This window comes from Osmerus mordax, chromosome 16 (assembly GCF_038355195.1).
Source record: "Osmerus mordax isolate fOsmMor3 chromosome 16, fOsmMor3.pri, whole genome shotgun sequence".
Classification (NCBI taxonomy): domain Eukaryota; kingdom Metazoa; phylum Chordata; class Actinopteri; order Osmeriformes; family Osmeridae; genus Osmerus; species Osmerus mordax.
Genome location: NC_090065.1, coordinates 13,181,974 through 13,198,423, shown reverse-complemented (window position 1 = coordinate 13,198,423; position 16,450 = coordinate 13,181,974). Strand labels below are relative to the sequence as shown.

General features: G+C 44.0%; 3 protein-coding genes across 4 annotated transcripts; 2 read left to right on the top strand and 1 right to left on the bottom strand.

Moving 5' to 3' along the window:
• The first annotated feature begins 618 nt into the window (after window positions 1-618).
• On the top strand, window positions 619-2,373 carry aqp1a.2 (aquaporin 1a (Colton blood group), tandem duplicate 2). The gene is made up of 4 exons (XM_067253980.1): window positions 619-978; window positions 1,177-1,338; window positions 1,740-1,820; window positions 2,004-2,373. The coding sequence occupies exons 1-4, from the start codon at window positions 619-621 to the stop codon at window positions 2,196-2,198; spliced, it is 798 nt and encodes a 265-aa protein (XP_067110081.1). The 3' UTR covers window positions 2,199-2,373.
• A 3,153-nt stretch (window positions 2,374-5,526) lies between these two features.
• thoc1 (THO complex 1) lies at window positions 5,527-10,151 on the top strand. The gene is made up of 21 exons (XM_067253202.1): window positions 5,527-5,622; window positions 6,015-6,088; window positions 6,206-6,266; window positions 6,409-6,478; window positions 6,578-6,696; window positions 6,793-6,841; window positions 6,925-7,020; window positions 7,123-7,205; window positions 7,293-7,366; window positions 7,490-7,598; window positions 7,675-7,809; window positions 7,932-8,032; window positions 8,194-8,260; window positions 8,375-8,425; window positions 8,528-8,598; window positions 8,743-8,838; window positions 8,922-8,987; window positions 9,096-9,179; window positions 9,276-9,423; window positions 9,535-9,619; window positions 9,723-10,151. The coding sequence occupies exons 1-21, from the start codon at window positions 5,575-5,577 to the stop codon at window positions 9,998-10,000; spliced, it is 1,965 nt and encodes a 654-aa protein (XP_067109303.1). The 5' UTR covers window positions 5,527-5,574; the 3' UTR covers window positions 10,001-10,151.
• Window positions 10,152-10,917: 766 nt separating this feature from the next.
• Window positions 10,918-15,870, bottom strand: usp14 (ubiquitin specific peptidase 14 (tRNA-guanine transglycosylase)). Of its 2 annotated transcripts, XM_067253830.1 has the most exons (16): window positions 15,745-15,870; window positions 14,679-14,824; window positions 14,529-14,561; window positions 14,205-14,309; window positions 13,515-13,618; window positions 13,243-13,301; window positions 13,019-13,149; window positions 12,850-12,930; window positions 12,659-12,738; window positions 12,303-12,417; window positions 12,117-12,182; window positions 11,870-11,962; window positions 11,632-11,760; window positions 11,483-11,546; window positions 11,278-11,385; window positions 10,918-11,149 (listed from the first exon to the last, which is right to left on the bottom strand). In XM_067253830.1, exons 1-16 carry the CDS (start codon window positions 15,758-15,760, stop codon window positions 11,007-11,009), a joined length of 1,473 nt encoding a protein of 490 aa, XP_067109931.1. In that variant the 5' UTR covers window positions 15,761-15,870; the 3' UTR covers window positions 10,918-11,006. The 2 variants fall into 2 exon arrangements, with proteins under 2 accessions (XP_067109931.1, XP_067109932.1); XM_067253831.1 differs by lacking the exon at window positions 11,483-11,546.
• Between the last annotated feature and the right edge of the window lie 580 nt (window positions 15,871-16,450).

Genomic DNA, 16,450 nt, shown 5'->3' with positions numbered 1-16,450 from the left:
CAGAAGTAGCGCACGCCCAAACAGCATCTCACAAGTTCTGATGCCCTGGCAATCTTCAGCTTCGATATTTAAAGGAGTACCCTGGAATTTGTCAAGCATCTTGTCTCTCTAAACAACAATCAATCAGTATAAATGTTGAACACATTCTTCTCCAAAATGGATGTCTTATCAAGAAAGGGTAATCCAGCATCTTCTCTTTAACATGTTCCTAAAAACATGTTAACCCTTAAATCACCCAGACTTCCTGTCTCCGGATTTCCCTCCCTGATCAAACTAATCTCCATTGTATCAAGAATCTTAGATAGAAGCCTGTAAAAGATACCCACCCTTCCCCAACTCCTTTTCTGCAAATTGTAAGCTTGTCTCAGGATGTTCCTTAACAATGAACAAAAGAGCTTACAGGTCAACCACTATTAAAGCACATTAATTGTACATAAAGTACATCCAAAAATGGTATTACATGACACCACAGGGTGACAGTGTCAAGGCGTTGTTTTTTTCTTCTTCATCTTGCTTTTTCTGTCAGCCTCCTCCCACTGTTGCTACAGGGTGAAAGTGTATAAAGTCTACTTGACCAGCTCTGCTTTGTAACGTTAATGTCAAAGACGACACTCTAGAATGATGGCAGAAGTCAAAACGTGGTTGTTTTGGCGGGCAGTTATGGCAGAGTTGATTGGCATGATCCTTTTTATTTTCATTGGCATTTCTTCAGCCATAGGGAACAAACATGCCTCATTCCCAGACCAGGAGGTAAAGGTGGCCTTAGCGTTTGGACTGGCCATCGCCACCCTGGCCCAGAGTCTGGGACACATCAGTGGAGCCCACCTGAACCCTGCAATTACTCTGGGCCTGCTGGTGAGTTGTCAGATCAGTTTCCTCAGAGCAGCACTCTACATTGTCGCACAGATGCTGGGTGCCATCATAGCTAGTGCTATTATATATGGAATCAACCCAAATTCATCAATAGGGGTCAATTCGGTAAGTGTTTTTGCCTTGTTCTGGTTATGTAATTAAGTTATCTGAAGTGTGTTTGGAAGATGGAACAATTAGGACTCGTTTGTGTTCTGTTTTAAAGACTAGTCTGCTAAAGATCTGCTAAAGACTAGTTTTAAGCAACATTGAATAAAGAGGTACTTTGACCAAATCATTTTGAAAAGATTCTCCTGTCTCTCTCAGCTAAACAACATCAGTGCAGGCAAAGGTTTTGCCATAGAATTCCTAGCCACACTCCAACTGGTCCTGTGTGTCATTGCCGTCACTGATAAAAGGCGTAATGATGTCACTGGCTCTGCACCCCTGGCGATCGGCCTGTCTGTGGGTCTAGGGCATCTCGTGGCTGTAAGTGAAGCTAAAAACACATTAATCTTGACACTAGAGTTTACTGTATAAACAGACTTGAGGACAAGCTGCAAACCCCTCTGCTTAAGTGGACTTTGGAATGATACAGTATAAACAAAGTAAAATACAAGTGCTAACATCAGGGAAGATGGAATCTTTATAATATACGACATGAATTACATCTGTTTATGAAAAGAGAAGTACTGTTCCAACAAGCAATGTTAGAAGTCAGACAAGCACCAGTCCTGACAGTTACCTTTTCACACTAAGCTTCCTCAGGCTAGGACAGAGGTTCTTGTTCTGAAGATCCATCCTTTCTTACATGGGAAAGAAATCATGTTGTGATGTTGATATAATGCTTAATTGCAATGGCTGACACAGCTGTGACTTCTTATCCACAGATAAGTTTCACTGGCTGTGGAATAAACCCAGCAAGATCCTTTGGGCCAGCGTTGATTACGGAGTATTTTGACAATCATTGGGTAAAGTAAACTTTTCACAACTTTGTGTTTAGTTGTGTTTTGACTTGATCGTGTTCTCATGATCACCATCATACTTTTACAATTAATGGTTTCTTTGTGTAAAAGACAATAATTGTCTATCACGACTGTCCCCTCCCACATTCTGATAAAGGAATATTGCCAATATTTCTGCTCTCACATTAGGTGTACTGGCTGGGGCCGATGTGTGGAGGCGTAGCGGCAGCTCTTCTCTACGACTTCCTCTTTTATCCTCGAAGTGATAACTTCAGCAACCGCTGGAACGTCCTGTCCAGTGGTCAGGAGGCGGAGAGTGCTGCCCCTAACGTTTCTCTGGATGGCAGCAGCAGCCCAGTACCCAGTCAGTGGCCCCGACACTGAGGGTCTGTACTTGGTCTTGTCATCTGATCTGCTGTAGATGTTCTACTTATCGCAGCGATGGAATATGAATGTGCGCGCACTGTCTATCTCTGCCATGTTTGTTTTTTATTGAGCTATTTTGTCAAGCGTTTCATGCCTGTGATATTTTGGGTCCTTCATTTGGGTCCTACTTGTATGACGAGTTGAAGAATATTGTCTGAATAAAGAGTGTGTTTTTCATTTACTCACTTTGCAAACTGCAATGACCTCAAGTCACAGCCCCAAACACTCCCAGTGTAAGACAATGCCCCAGCAGTATCCACAATTGACCTGTTTAACTGTTATGAATCTTTGTTAACCTTGAAAAGGTCTCATGTGCATTACAAACTGTAGGTCATTCCATTCAAGGAGTCTGAAGGCAGTCCAGCATAACAATGATCAAACATCACAACAATATAAATGATAATAGAGCATTAAAAAACGATACATTTTCCACCAAAAAAAAACCCCCACTGTAATTAGTCAAGTGGACGTTTCCTCCTTGGCAGTGTCACAAGTAATGTTCTTCCTACAGTAGCACACACAGTCCCTCTCATGTGCTCCTTTATGGATGTTTAATGGACCCTCCACCCTGTGCTAATCATTGAATAACCACCAAGCCTATTCTGAACGGAGATAGTATAGTACAGTAAGCCCTCCAGAAAGTATTTGTGAGTTATTCTTGGCTGACCCACCCACCAGCGGCAGGAAAGCCTCTCTGCATGAATGAACATACCCTCATTGACGGTTCTATTAAGACAAACTTATTATTCTGCTCTGTGTGAGATGATCATTAACCTAAAATGTTTTCACTCCAATTGATGTCGTAACCTCACCGGAAGATGGAGCAAACAAGGTCTATACCTATTTTTGCAACATGGTTTTAAGTATTCCGCATCCGTTTGGAAATGAATGCTACAGTTACAGTTCATTATGCCAATGTCATAGCAAATAATGGGTTCAATGTGAACATGTTCATGTGAACCATGATTGCAGGAATATATTTAAAATTGGCACATCCTAGTCTCACTAAATTAGCACAGAAATGGCATAAAAGGTGCACTGCAAGATATTTTTCTATCCTTAATTAGATTAATTAAGGATAGAAATTGAGTGAATGTTCAACTTCTGAGGGCAAGCCTGGCTATTGTTATTAAGTCGTCCTTCAACAGCATGAACAAAGCTAGTGTCCATGTCCAATTGTTTGATTCTGAATTTCTTCCATCGAATAAATCTTTTCTGATGAGATCATTGGGTTGCCAATTTTTTCAACAAATCTGATTCTACTTGCCATTTTGAATTTCATACATGGCAAAACCTGCATCTGTATCACGTCTACTCAAGTATGTACTAGTAAATTTAATCAGATCAGCAATTCAACCCATTTCTGGTCTCTGGATACCTGTGGATAAATGTTTATCCAAATGCTTTAGTTCAACTAAGTGGGAGTTTGAAGAGAAGGTCACCCCCCAACCACACCCCCAACCTCTAACCCCTAACCCATCTTCAAATTCCTGGTTGTGAGCAATGTCGAACCCTTATCTGTAACCACAGAGAAACTTACTATGTTCACTCCCTTTCTGCTTTTCGTCAGTTATTGGCCTAGGCCCAAAAACCACGGTAGAAGATGGGGAAGGAGGGAAGGAACTGTTTAGAAATGAAGAAAAGTAAATAGCGCAGTGTTATCTTGACAAATGCAGAACTAGGCATGAAGTCAACGTTAGAATGAGGTGCCACAACAAACTGCTGGGTCAAGTGGTCTTCTTTTTTTTTGCATACACCCTTACTATTGAAGCATGAAATGTTGTCTCAGCTATTCACAACAGCCAGATAGTGACACTCCTGGACCACATTTCACAGTCATGTTGTGCAACAGTCAAGTTAACCATATTTCCTTTTCAACTGACACAGCCGAATCACCCTAATTCTCAGTATTTTCTAACACCTCAGAATGCTAGTAGTTGTGCTAGTCACTCCAGTGCTGAGAGAACATAGGCTACTGATTGCACAGATATTTGATCCCTTCGTGCACAAGCCACTTCAAAGCACATTGCCCCTAGAACTGCCATGTGTAATTTTAGCCAACAAATAAGCAATGCAGTAAAGTAAAGTATTATTCACTGGGGTGATAGTGTGGTGGGCATACAACTAAAAACAAAGATTAGTATCTAGACGAGCTGGCATATTCTATAGAAACAACAATCTATGGGCCATTTTCGCAAGGCCTGCTTACCTACTTACTTTCGTACTTTCTTATTTGTGTACCTACCTATTTACTTACCTACAACTTATTTACTTACTTGCGTGTTCTCTTTCACACACACAACAGTGTTTTCCTCTTCTTTTGGGTGCCGGCACAATGTTTAAGGCATGGGAACAAGCCTTAAAGCAGATTAGATTGACCTGGCCTTCAGGAATGGCAAAGAAGGGTTGGCGTTTAGATGTTAAGGAGACGTTGCCAGCCTGATAATTAGGAAACGTGGAGCCAGTGTTCTTTTAAGAGATCCTATGATGGAAGAGAGGACACAGAAGGCATTCAGCAACATTCTGCATGTGTCAGGATACTAATGAATGCTCTCAAGAAACCACCATGCTGTGAACATTTCAGCTGGTTTAAGCTTTTCAACACCTCATGTGTGCTGAATGCAAATGAGGATAGATAATATGTATAAGAATGTAACTACCTCTTGGACCTCTTTGGCAAATATTTTACAGACACAAAACATTAGCATGCTGACATATGCAAAATATAAGGATATGGAAACACAGACACATCAGGGCTCTCATGTCTTATCAAACGTTTGGAGTGAGATTACTTGTCAACGTTTAGGTAGGCCTACTAAAATCCTGGGGGCGAGGGGGGGGGGGCGAGGGCGAGGGGGGGGGGGGGCGAGCAAATTACTTACATCTAAAATACCTTGTAATTATTTTATTTTTTTATATCATACTATCTTAATTCACATCCTTACTGGTTCATAGTCGAGTGGTGCTCGGGCCGCATTTCTGTCCGAAAGAATAACCGAGCTCGACCCCGGTATTCGGGCTCGAGTCAGGAGGGGAGCCACTAGTTCGTACCTAGCTTATACTGCCACCTCGCGTCCTTAAACATTTCTTATAAAACAAATGGAGAACACCCCACGCCTGCAAGTTACAAAATATCTAGCAAAAAGATAACATGTCATTATGTATCTGCTAAGTATAGTAACGTTAGATTATGACTTTTACAATAAATTCACGCTTTTTTCTTTTGGAATATAATTGTTGATCTACTTTTCCGTTTCCCCCGGATGTACAACACTAGTCGGGCCAGGGTCAGTTCTGCGTTGCGGCTGCTACAAGCTAGCAGTAACAGGGGAAAATGTCTCCGTCCTTGTTCAATTTCATCGATGCTAAAGACAAATTTACTGTAAGAATTGTAACGTTATAATTGTATGGTAATGAAGTTAAGAACGTTATAGCTAAGAACGTTGTTTTATTTGAAGACAATTCAATAGATACAATTTCCTGATAAATGTAGCTAGTTAGCTGGCTAGCTAGTCATACAACACCCGGTTGTAAGCAGGCTAGCACGAACTAACTAGAGCAAGCAGCAGCAGTTCGACTAAAAATGATAACAACCGATGCAATTCACCAGTACTTTACTAGATGTCTCAAAAGCTTTCCATGGGGACAGTAGACCGTGCTGAACATTAAGAGCTTACCAGGGCGTTTACTGCCTGGTACAGACAGTGTTACGATGTAAATTACGCTAGTGTTTTGCTAATATTAATAGTGTTATTTCTTGTTTCACTCATTTAGGCTTCGACCTTAAGTGCACTGACTAACAAAAACAGCAAACCGTTGATCAGCGCATTCAACCAGATCACTGGGAAGTAAGTAACAAGCTAAACGCCAGTTCATTAGTGTCTTTTCTCTCTGCACACCGTCGTTTCTTAGCTAACAATAGTTCTTAACATATCTTTCCTGTCTCTGATTTTATTTCTCTGCAGTGAGTTAGAGAAGAAAACCACGTTCGACCAAGCTCTGAGGGGTGTGTTGGAAGAGCAAATTGTAAGTCTTCTGCTATAGTCTGTGATGAAGATGTAGTTTGAGTGTATAGTGTGTTAACAGTGGCTAAGTAAGAACCTCTGACTCCCATTCAAATATTGTGTGCCTGTCCTTCTGAATATTGTTATTATTCTTTTTTGTACAGGTAGAACAGAAAGCAAGCTGTGATGACTTCCTTTCTCTCATCTATATCAGCATTGATGGAGTCACGGAAGGTAGGCAGTTTGCCTAGTTAGCCTACCTCACTTCCTAAACACGGTCTGTAGTGAACTAAGAGAGATGGATAATGATGTTCTCCCCCACCTCCTATCCAGGGATCTGTTCGGCTACTACTCCTTTCCTCTTGTTGGGAGATGTGTTGGACTGCCTTCCTCTGGACCAATGTGATAAGATATTCTCCTTTGTTGAAGAAAATGTATCTACCTGGAAATCGGTAAGGAACTGGAAGCTCTACGTATGCTTGCTTGGAGAACATTGGAACCATGTGCGTCTTTCAGCACAATTTTAATATTTTGGTATTGTTTTTCAGAACTCCTTCTATACGGCTGGGAAGAACTACTTGTTGAGGATGTGTAATGGTAAGGAGGCAGTTGAGTTTAGGATTCAAATCACCATGGATGACTTTTTAGTCCCGTTCTAACACCGTCCTCTGTCTCTGCAGATCTTCTGAGGAGACTGTCCAAGTCTCAGAACACAGTGTTCTGTGGGAGAATTCAGCTGTTCCTGGCTCGCCTGTTCCCCCTGTCTGAGAAATCAGGTGCGAGTGGCCTGTAGATATCAGCTGCCACAAGCGGCCTCTCGTCATCATGGGATTGCATTCAGACTTCCTCCTGTGTTGATCCCCCTGTGTTTGTCTCAGGTTTAAATTTGCAGAGCCAGTTCAACCTGGACAACATCACAGTCTTCAACAAAAATGAACAAGAGAGCACTCTTGGGCAGAAGGTGAGGGCCTTTCACGTGTCGGACACCTGCCTGCTGTTTGTATTCGGGTGAAACACTGTTCCCTCATCTGTACCTGTGTGTTCACAGCACACAGAGGAGAGGGAGGATGGCATGGAGGTGGAGGAGGGGGAGATGGGAGACGAGGACGCCCCTGCACCATGGTAACTCAACATCGCCGAATCAGCAGATCATGTTGGTTAGATTACGTTGGCTGAAATAAAAACAAATTGCTAATGTCAATTTGATATTATTATTGACGTGTAACACACTGTCTTCACTTTCAGCTCCATTCCCATCGACTACAACCTCTACAGAAAGTTCTGGACCCTCCAGGACTATTTCAGAAATCCTGTGCAGTGCTATGACAAGTTCTCGTGGATGACGTTCCTCAAGGTAACCCCCCTAGAGATTGACTTCAAAAGAAGAAGAAAACATCTTCAAGGCAATTCAGTGATGTGTCCTCTCTCAGTATTCAGACGAGACGTTGGCAGTGTTCAAGAGCTTCAAACTAGACGACATGCAGGCCTCTAAGAGAAAGCTGGAGGAGCTAAGGACCTCTGGCGGAGAGCACGTCTACTTTGCCAAGTTCCTCACCAGTGAGAAGGTGCACCATCTCTCCCTGTTTCGGCCATCATGAATCAGTGCACGGCTTGAGTAAAAAAAGGAACCTTGAACCATATTATACACATGGGTTCATTATTAAGCTCTCGTGTCCTCTCTCTGCAGCTGATGGACCTCCAGCTCAGTGACAGCAACTTCAGACGGCACATCCTCTTGCAGTATCTCATCCTCTTCCAGTACCTGAAAGGCCAAGTCAAATTTAAAAGGTATGGAGGTGAGGGGGGGGGGGGGGGGGGGTTACTCTGTACCATGTCCTCTGTCGTGTAAAGATTGGGCACGCGGCTCTTCTTCGGGGGCACAGCCTTGAATAGATGTGTCAGAAGCCACAGGAAACTTCAGGTGTCTGTACTTGTTGCCCCTGCTGCAGCTCTGGCTGTGTCTTGAATGATGACCAGTCTGCGTGGATGGAGGAGACCACCAAACTGGTTTACCAGGTCAGCCTCTGGCACATAAATGCACACTGTTCACAATGACATGCTCAACTTGTGTGTTGGGATCATGGATTGCAACTTTAGAGAATATTGACGCTAAAAGCTGTTTCCCCGTAGCTCCTGAGAGAGATCCCACCCGATGGAGACAAATTTGCCACAATGGTTGAGGTAAATTTCTGCATAGAGATATCTAGCCATGTGTTTTACTTCTATGTAGGTCATAGCATTTCAGACAACACTGATGTGAAATGATATGTTCCTTTTTAAAAGCATATCCTGAACACGGAAGAGAACTGGAACTCTTGGAAAAACGAGGGATGCCCAAGCTTTGTTAAAGAAAGGTAAGACAAACAAAATCTGTCATGCAAGTGTACTTTATGGTACACACAAAGGATTGGATTTGATGCGAGTCTGGAAGTCCTGGCACACCTCCTTCCAGACTCCCAAACCCAGACACCCTCTCACCTGTATCTCCCCCTCTATAGACCAGCAGAAGACAAACCCAAGAGGCCCACAAGGAAACGGCAAGCTCCAGAGGACTTTCTGGGAAAAGGCCCTGATAGGAAGGTCTTCATGGGAAAGTAAGTATTCGGTACTCCATAGGATTAGATGACAGATCACATCAACCCGAGACTCTACATCTCACAACGTCCTTATCTTCCAGCGATGAGTTGACCAGACTGTGGAACCTCAACCATGACAACATGGAGGCCTGCAAATCTGACAGCAGGTCAGTGTTCCTGTCGGTCAAACAAACTGGGGATCCCCACGATCCTGCTACGAATGAAAAGATGTCCTCAAGTGTAGGAACCGGTGATTTAACCCCTCCTTCCTGCAGGGAGTTCATGCCATCCCTGGAGGAGTTCTTCGAGGAAGCCATTGAACAAGCCGACCCCGTCAACATGGTGGAGGAAGAGTACAAGTACGTCAAGAACTTTCACAGTGTCACAGAAGTCCTCCTTGGCTAACCAGACCTCTGAGATGTAGTTCTTCTCCCTTCCCCGCGTGTTCTCCGCAGGGTGGTGAGGAACTCCAACTATGGCTGGAGAGCTCTCCGCCTGCTGTCCAGGAGGAGCCCGCACTTCTTCCAGCCTACCAACCAGCAGTTCAAGAGCCTAGCAGACTACCTGGAGAGCATGGTCATCAAACTGGCCAAGGAGCTACCTGTAAGTGACCCCCACTGGGAGGAGCACACCCAGTCGTGACCTCAGTCAAGAATTGACATTGTTTGCTCCGATGACACTGATAATTCACCCATCACCCCCACACACACACAGAAGGACCTCCCCTCCGAGGAGATCAAGACTGGGGAGGAGGATGACGATGACAACGGAGACAACCTTCTCAAAGAGAGCAACGACAGTAAGACCAGTACCAGTAACGTCACCACACGCCACCAGACATGCTAAGAGATGAGAGCATGGTCATTTCTTGGTCACCCATTCGTGTTTGCTGTTGTCCCCAGGCCCAAGCATGCAGAGCAAGCTGGTTTCCAACCAGCAGATGGATGAGATCGCAGCCAAGCTGGGGGCTCAGTGGAAGGCCCTGGCGGTCCAGCTAGAGATGAAAGCGGTGGAGGTGCGGGAGATTGAGACAGACAGTGAGGACGTGGAGATGCAGGCCAAGCTGCTGCTGGTGGCCTGGCAGGATCGGGAGGGGCCCCAGGCCACTGTGGAGAACCTGGTCACTGCCCTCAACACAGCTGGCTTCTCCCAGATGGCAGATAACCTCAATGAGGCATGAACTGTTGAGGCTGTTTCGTTGTTTTAATTGGCGCCATATGTCAGTACACTCACTTTAGGTAAAACACAAAAAAAAAAGACACTTTTTGTATGTTAAACCTCAAGGGACTAATCGTTTTCCTTTCTTCAATAAAGATGTTTTTTTTTTTAGAGACTTGACTTCCATTCATTTTCACATGCAGTTCGGAGAGCACAACAAGGTATATTTTGGTTGGTATAACAGTTTATTTTCACCATCCATGAAAAGCCATCAGTCAATAACTTAGTACAGAGACAGTGTTGATCATTGAAGGTCTTACACATCGTGGCAGGGTGGTTAGGATGACTGCATGAGATTGAAAGTAAAGCATATTTGCCAGAGATCAGGGATATTTGAACCAATCCAGAGGCATCATTCCCAAGAACATCAGTAAGAGCAATGTGCATGGTTGGTTTGTTTTACAAACCATGTATCCTAGAGACCTCAAGTGAGGGGTTTTGAGCTTTTAATTTGGAAGATAACAATACATTTGATAAGTACCAACAAAGGATACGTGGGACACCTGGTACTAGGCCCAAACTTTCTGTACAAGACTATTAGTTATGACTACAGAGGAATACTTTGCTTTCTATGACATGAGCACCTTATCAAAGGCTTTAAAAAATATACAATGTGTATAAAACATTTAATGGAACTGCAGAACTAGACTTCAAAACCTCTCAAGGATCCAGTCCAGAGATTGCCTCTTTCATTCATTTAAAACCTTTCAGCGTTAGAATGTCAGGTTATGGGTCAATCTCATTGACATCCTTCATTGAGAAGGGAGATGACACATTTAAATGAGTGACTCGAATCCTGAAGAATACCTCTCTGAAATGTATGCAGGATGAAGTCTTACAAGCATCCTTGTCAGTTACAAAAACAAAATATTAAGGTCATCAATTTTGAAAGACACCCAGATTTATTGCACATCTATGCAGACAGTGCTTGGAAATGGCATTTGTTGTTTTGTCTTCTTTCTCTACGGTTACTGATCCTCAAGTATTTCCAATCGTCGAGGTCCGTACAGCAGAACGTAAGCTATGTGCCAGTCTCCCCCTCCAGACAGTCTCAGTATGTCTTCTGGAGAGACCACGCTCACCTTGTCGTCGTCAAACTTCACCCATTCATCTGTTGGTGGTGGGAAAACAGACTAATTGAGTACAATTATTTAGGAGGAGCTCATTTATGTGAGCTGTTCCTGTGGTGCTAATGAACTTGTCACTTGGGGGTCTCCTAGAGGGTTGCTGTTGTGTTACCTTCTTTCCTCTTGACCCAGCCAACGTAATGGCCTGAGGAACTGGAACGTCCCTGGTGCGTGAGCACGGCCTGCAGGTCGTAGTAGCCACTGTTGTTGGAACCCAGGTCTGCAGGGGAGAGTCACATGTTGAATGGGTCTATGACTTCAGGACTCCAGGTTCTGTTATAGGGGTGCAGCATTCAAACTGTGACGCGAGCACCTACCGTCAGAAAACGAGAAGGGCTCGTATTTCACTTCCTTTGGTGTACCGCTGGCAGACTTTACAACCTAATACAAACCCCAAGCAAGAATTGTAGGTCAAATTCATGGTACTACACACGTGTACTGAAGACACAAACGTTAGGACACCTGCCTTCAGGGGCTGGTTCTCCAGCTTCTTGTCTTCGACCTCCTTGAACTTTGACCTTATTGTCACCATCTTCTCCTGAAGCTCTGAGGTGCACAGCTCGTAGACATCCAGCATAAGTGGGAACTTGACATCCTGGTAGTTACAGAACACAAACAAAACACAGTCTATAGCCTCACACAGAACACGCATTTGACTCAAGTCACTACCCTTGAATCATTTCCCAGAGCTTTCGTAAACCAACCTTAAGCACTTTGGCATTGACTGACTCCTTCTCTTTGTAGAAAAAGCGGACCATCTGAATAGTCAGGTAGGCAGGGAGGCGGCCAAGTTTAGACTGGAGGATGAGAGACACATTAAGCATTGGCTCGAGGAAAATTGACAATCAAGTCTTCAACCACCCCTCGCTATATGTTCAACATACGACTGCATCTCACGGTTCTTTGAGAAACCAAAGTGAGAGTTGAGAGCTGAGGGTGAAGACGGCTCACCGATTTTATATACAGGGCGTTTCTGTTCAAAGATGGGGAGAGCTTGGTGATTTCTTCCTGCAGTCTCTGGAGGAAAACACAGACAGTCGAGATGGGATTAGATGGCGGTTGCCACGGCGACAACCATCCCCGTGAGCCTGTTCGGGTGCGCGTGTGTGTTTGTGTGTGTGTTCTCCTGGGACTCACCAGCCTCAGGCCGGTGTTGAGGTATTTGACCTCCTGGTTGATGAAGCAGCTGAGCTGCAGCTGGCTCTCCTTGCCCTTGGTGGGCTCCTCCTCCTCGGACTCTGTGCATTTCATACTGGTCAGGACGGGGTTAAGGAAGAGACTGCCACGGCACACACACACACACAAATACACAATTCACCTTGTGAACCTTGACCTATGTCAACGTTACCCTGGCGTTCATCATCAAATCGCATTTAAAACACCGCTCTACACCGTGACAATGTGGCCATGTTTTGAAAAGAGAAATCCCATGGGGCTCATAGAACCAATAAACGGAATTCAACCAAGTTGAAAACGGAAGACGGCAAGGATACGTGGTCTCGTACTCCACTCCGAAATACTGGTCAATGAAGTTCTTCTTAGCGGCGGCGGCGGCTCCACTCTCAGTGTCAGTCTGAGATGCGGAGGAGGGGAGAAAAGGTGACTACCACACTTGCCAACGATGACGCACACTCGCTCATAGGCTGCAGCAACGTCTTCCACAGTAAAGCGCAGACGGACTCACCTCCATTGGAGTCTCTGGCTCCTGATGCTCCAGCTTCTGCTGGAGGACTCTCATCATCTGCAACCAGCACTCGTTGGCATCCTGGGGGGAGGGAAGGAGACGAGAGCATTCAAGCTTGGCACGGAGTGATCCAGAGACCTTCATAAGACAATGCCAGACGCCTTCTGACCTGCTGGAGGTACTGGCCCTGGTCCCCCTTTTCAGCAAACTGTGGGAAGGCCATGTGCAGGAACTGCAGCAGAATGATAGGGGGCAGGCTGGATGAAGTCTTGTCCATGGTTTCATAGAGGTCCCGGAGGGCTGGAGGTTGGGGAAAGGACAATAATTACTTCACAGGCAAACTATGTATGTGTACCAAGGGCTTCAGGAGCAGGTCTGGGTGCTTCCTCTGACCTGCTGTGATGTACTGGGATGGAGCGTTGGCCCCTGAAGATCTCAGAGCACCTTCATACCTACAGAGGGAGACGATGACAAAAACAACCAATGCACAGCCATGAAAGAACAGATTGGGAGTCTAGTCTTTTGTTACACATATAAAGAACCACAGCGCTGAAAACGTTCTCATAAGGGAAAGGAGGCAGGCATATGGATATGAACACGGGTTGAAAGAGACTTCCAGTTTTGTTTGCATTCATCCCAATGGGCAGACATGCAGGAAAGCCCACCTTTTAAGTGCAACTTTCAGCTCTGGCACAGAGCGCAGACACTGCACCGTGGCGTTCATGTAGCACGTGTTCCCCAGGTTTGTCAGTCCACATGGTAGCTCCATCTACAGAAGCACAAGAGCAAGTGGAGTTACTTTCTTTGCCAAAGCGGGAGTACAACGGTACTTAGGAACGGTTCGCTTGACCCGATGTTAGTTTCCTCAAGGATCACAATGACTCTTGCTTAGAGACTTGTTGCTCTTGTGGTTAGTGGTAACTGATTGAAATTTTTGTTCTCGCTGTGATATATTGTTTTATTACTGTTTCTTGCTTTTTTCCACAGGTACACTTGCACTTATAGCTGTTCATGTTGTTTAATTGTAACTTGTTTAACTACATGCTCTTATGGTTCTTCCCTTTGGCACTTACTTTGGTTGTTCACAATGTGTGCTTCATGTTTTGGCTACTCGCGATGTTTTTTGGCTATCTTGTTGTTATGATCAGTGACCTATGCACTTTGTAAAGCTCGATCTTGGAAGTCGCTTTGGATAAAAGCGTCTGCTAAATGAATAAATGTAATGTAAATGTAAAGCTGTGCCCTAGAAGAGTCCTGCCCCAACCACAAAGTCAAATGTCATCCGTGGTACGAGGATCAGACAGTCCAGTGAGCGGTGGGTTCCTTGAAGCCTGTTAGTCAACATGGGAACTCACTGCTGAGGCCAGCTGCTCCTCAGTCATGTCCTCTACAAACATGGGCCTGACCACCGGCTCCTCGGGCAGGGCCTCCGCAGAACCCATCATCAACAGAGTCATCCCCTGGGGGAGGGGAGGGAGACAGAATAAGAGAGGAATAACAGGAGGAGAAATAGGAGAGTAGAAACAGAGGGGAATCAGATGACATCAGAGACAGTGTGTTGAGAAACAAAGAGAAATTACATGTTATAATGTAATTTTTCATTTTTATGAAACCATCAATATCAAAGAGGGATGTATTTGGTGAATTGCAAACAGAGTCTAATGATTGAAAACACTTACATTCTTCAGTTTAATGTTTCCCCACTCATCATCCTAAAACAAATAGACCGATTAACCTTTTTTAAGGAAAACATAATATTCACAATATGCCTATTATCGAATGTTGCATTTCTGATTCAGCGCTAGAAGTTGGATAAGTATATACTATACCTTCAGAGTGCCTCCCTTTACCATAACCTTCTGTCTCTCTGGCTGTACTCCTGTCAGAGCAAAGAGCTGAGCCTTGAACACCATGGGTGGTTCCTCAGTGTTCAGTTCTATTGCGTCAAACTTCTCCTTTCCCCATTTAACATTCACTATTGAAGAAATAGTATCAAATTTTTCAGACATAACTCTTACACACACACACACACAGATGTTGATTGGTCTATATCAGACCATCAGCCACGAATGACACAGCACAATGATGCCTAGCCACTATTCAGCAAAGTCTACAAAGAGATGCTTCACGCTCGACACTGAGCTAAATATTTATATTTTATAAATAGTCCACATGTACGTATGATTTCAGTTAGCACTCAAGTATCCTTAATTTGCCCGGTAGCAAAATTGTTAGTAAATCATGACAGTGTGGCTAACTATCCAGCTAGTTAGCTAGCTAGCAAGCTAATCAGCGAGTTACTTCTTATGGCTTAACACGTTAGAAAACTTCCAAACAAAAAACCTACCCAACTAATAACCACAGTTAAGCTATATTATTATATATTGTATATATAGTTATCATTATATTATGTTGTAAGGAAGCTAGCTAGTTAGAGACTGTGTGCTAAGGAAACGTAGCTAGCTGACAGGCGAACTGCTTTATTATAGCAAGCTAACGCAGTTACTACTACTAGCCCAGCGGCTGAGCTGATGTTGATGATCATGAAAACTACTTGTTAAGCACTTAGCAAAAACATAACACTGTAGCTAGCTTCGTAGACAAACGCTAGATAGTAGCGTTTGTCTAGTTGACAAATGTAAGTTGGTCAACAGCGTGCTCTTTTTTCAACATGTTTTTGACAATAACCACCTAGCAAGCAACCTAAATACTTCCTTGCAGTAGCCGCCGGTGCAGAAGCCACAGATAATGTTAGCCGCCTTTACGGCCTAGCAAGGCTAGCTTGTCAATGTACGCTAATGTGTGGCTAAGCTAATGCTAACGACATTACCAAGTTATGTCAGAATCGGTGTAGAAAAGTCTCATTAAAGTGACTGCAACGTAATATCCAGTTACCTGTAAACACCGGCATCTTTTGTTGTAAGAGAATCAATTTCAGTCCACCAAATGTCTGCTGAGTTGGGTCCTTTAGCTACACCGAACTTCATTCAAACAGCTCCTTCTCACAATGACGCTGCAACTGCACGCTGAGAGGGGATCGATGCGCTCCACACAGCAGCTATCCAGCCTAGTCCTGCAGCCACCACGATCTTCATGGATTAGAATGGGATTTTACTGCTATAATATTCTGCATTGGTAAAGGCTGTACACACACACAACCTATCAACATGGTGAGAGCGCTTTATTAACCGTTTCACTTATTTTTCATCTAGATCACACTGTATTGATGGATTGGAGTTTGAGAAAAATGGGGAAAAAGTTATAAAAATAATAATTTTATTAGATAAAAAAAAAACAATCCTAACTTCCTGGTAACCTTCCTTATTAAAAGGACAATGTGTGTGTGCTTACCTTTTTGTTTGTAAAAGTAGGCTAGTAGTAATACTGTCATGATCCCTCTGTCCATCCTGGTCTGCTGTCCAAAAACTCCCTTCATTACGTCCTGTCCATTCTATAGATTATAGTACCCCCCAAACGATTATTCCTAACAACCACATTCCTACAATCATGACATTTGTAACTGGATAGCTGTGCAACAGCCAACCAACAAGTTACTGTGATGAACATGGTAGTTGCTAACACCTTAGTGAACAGGGTTCCA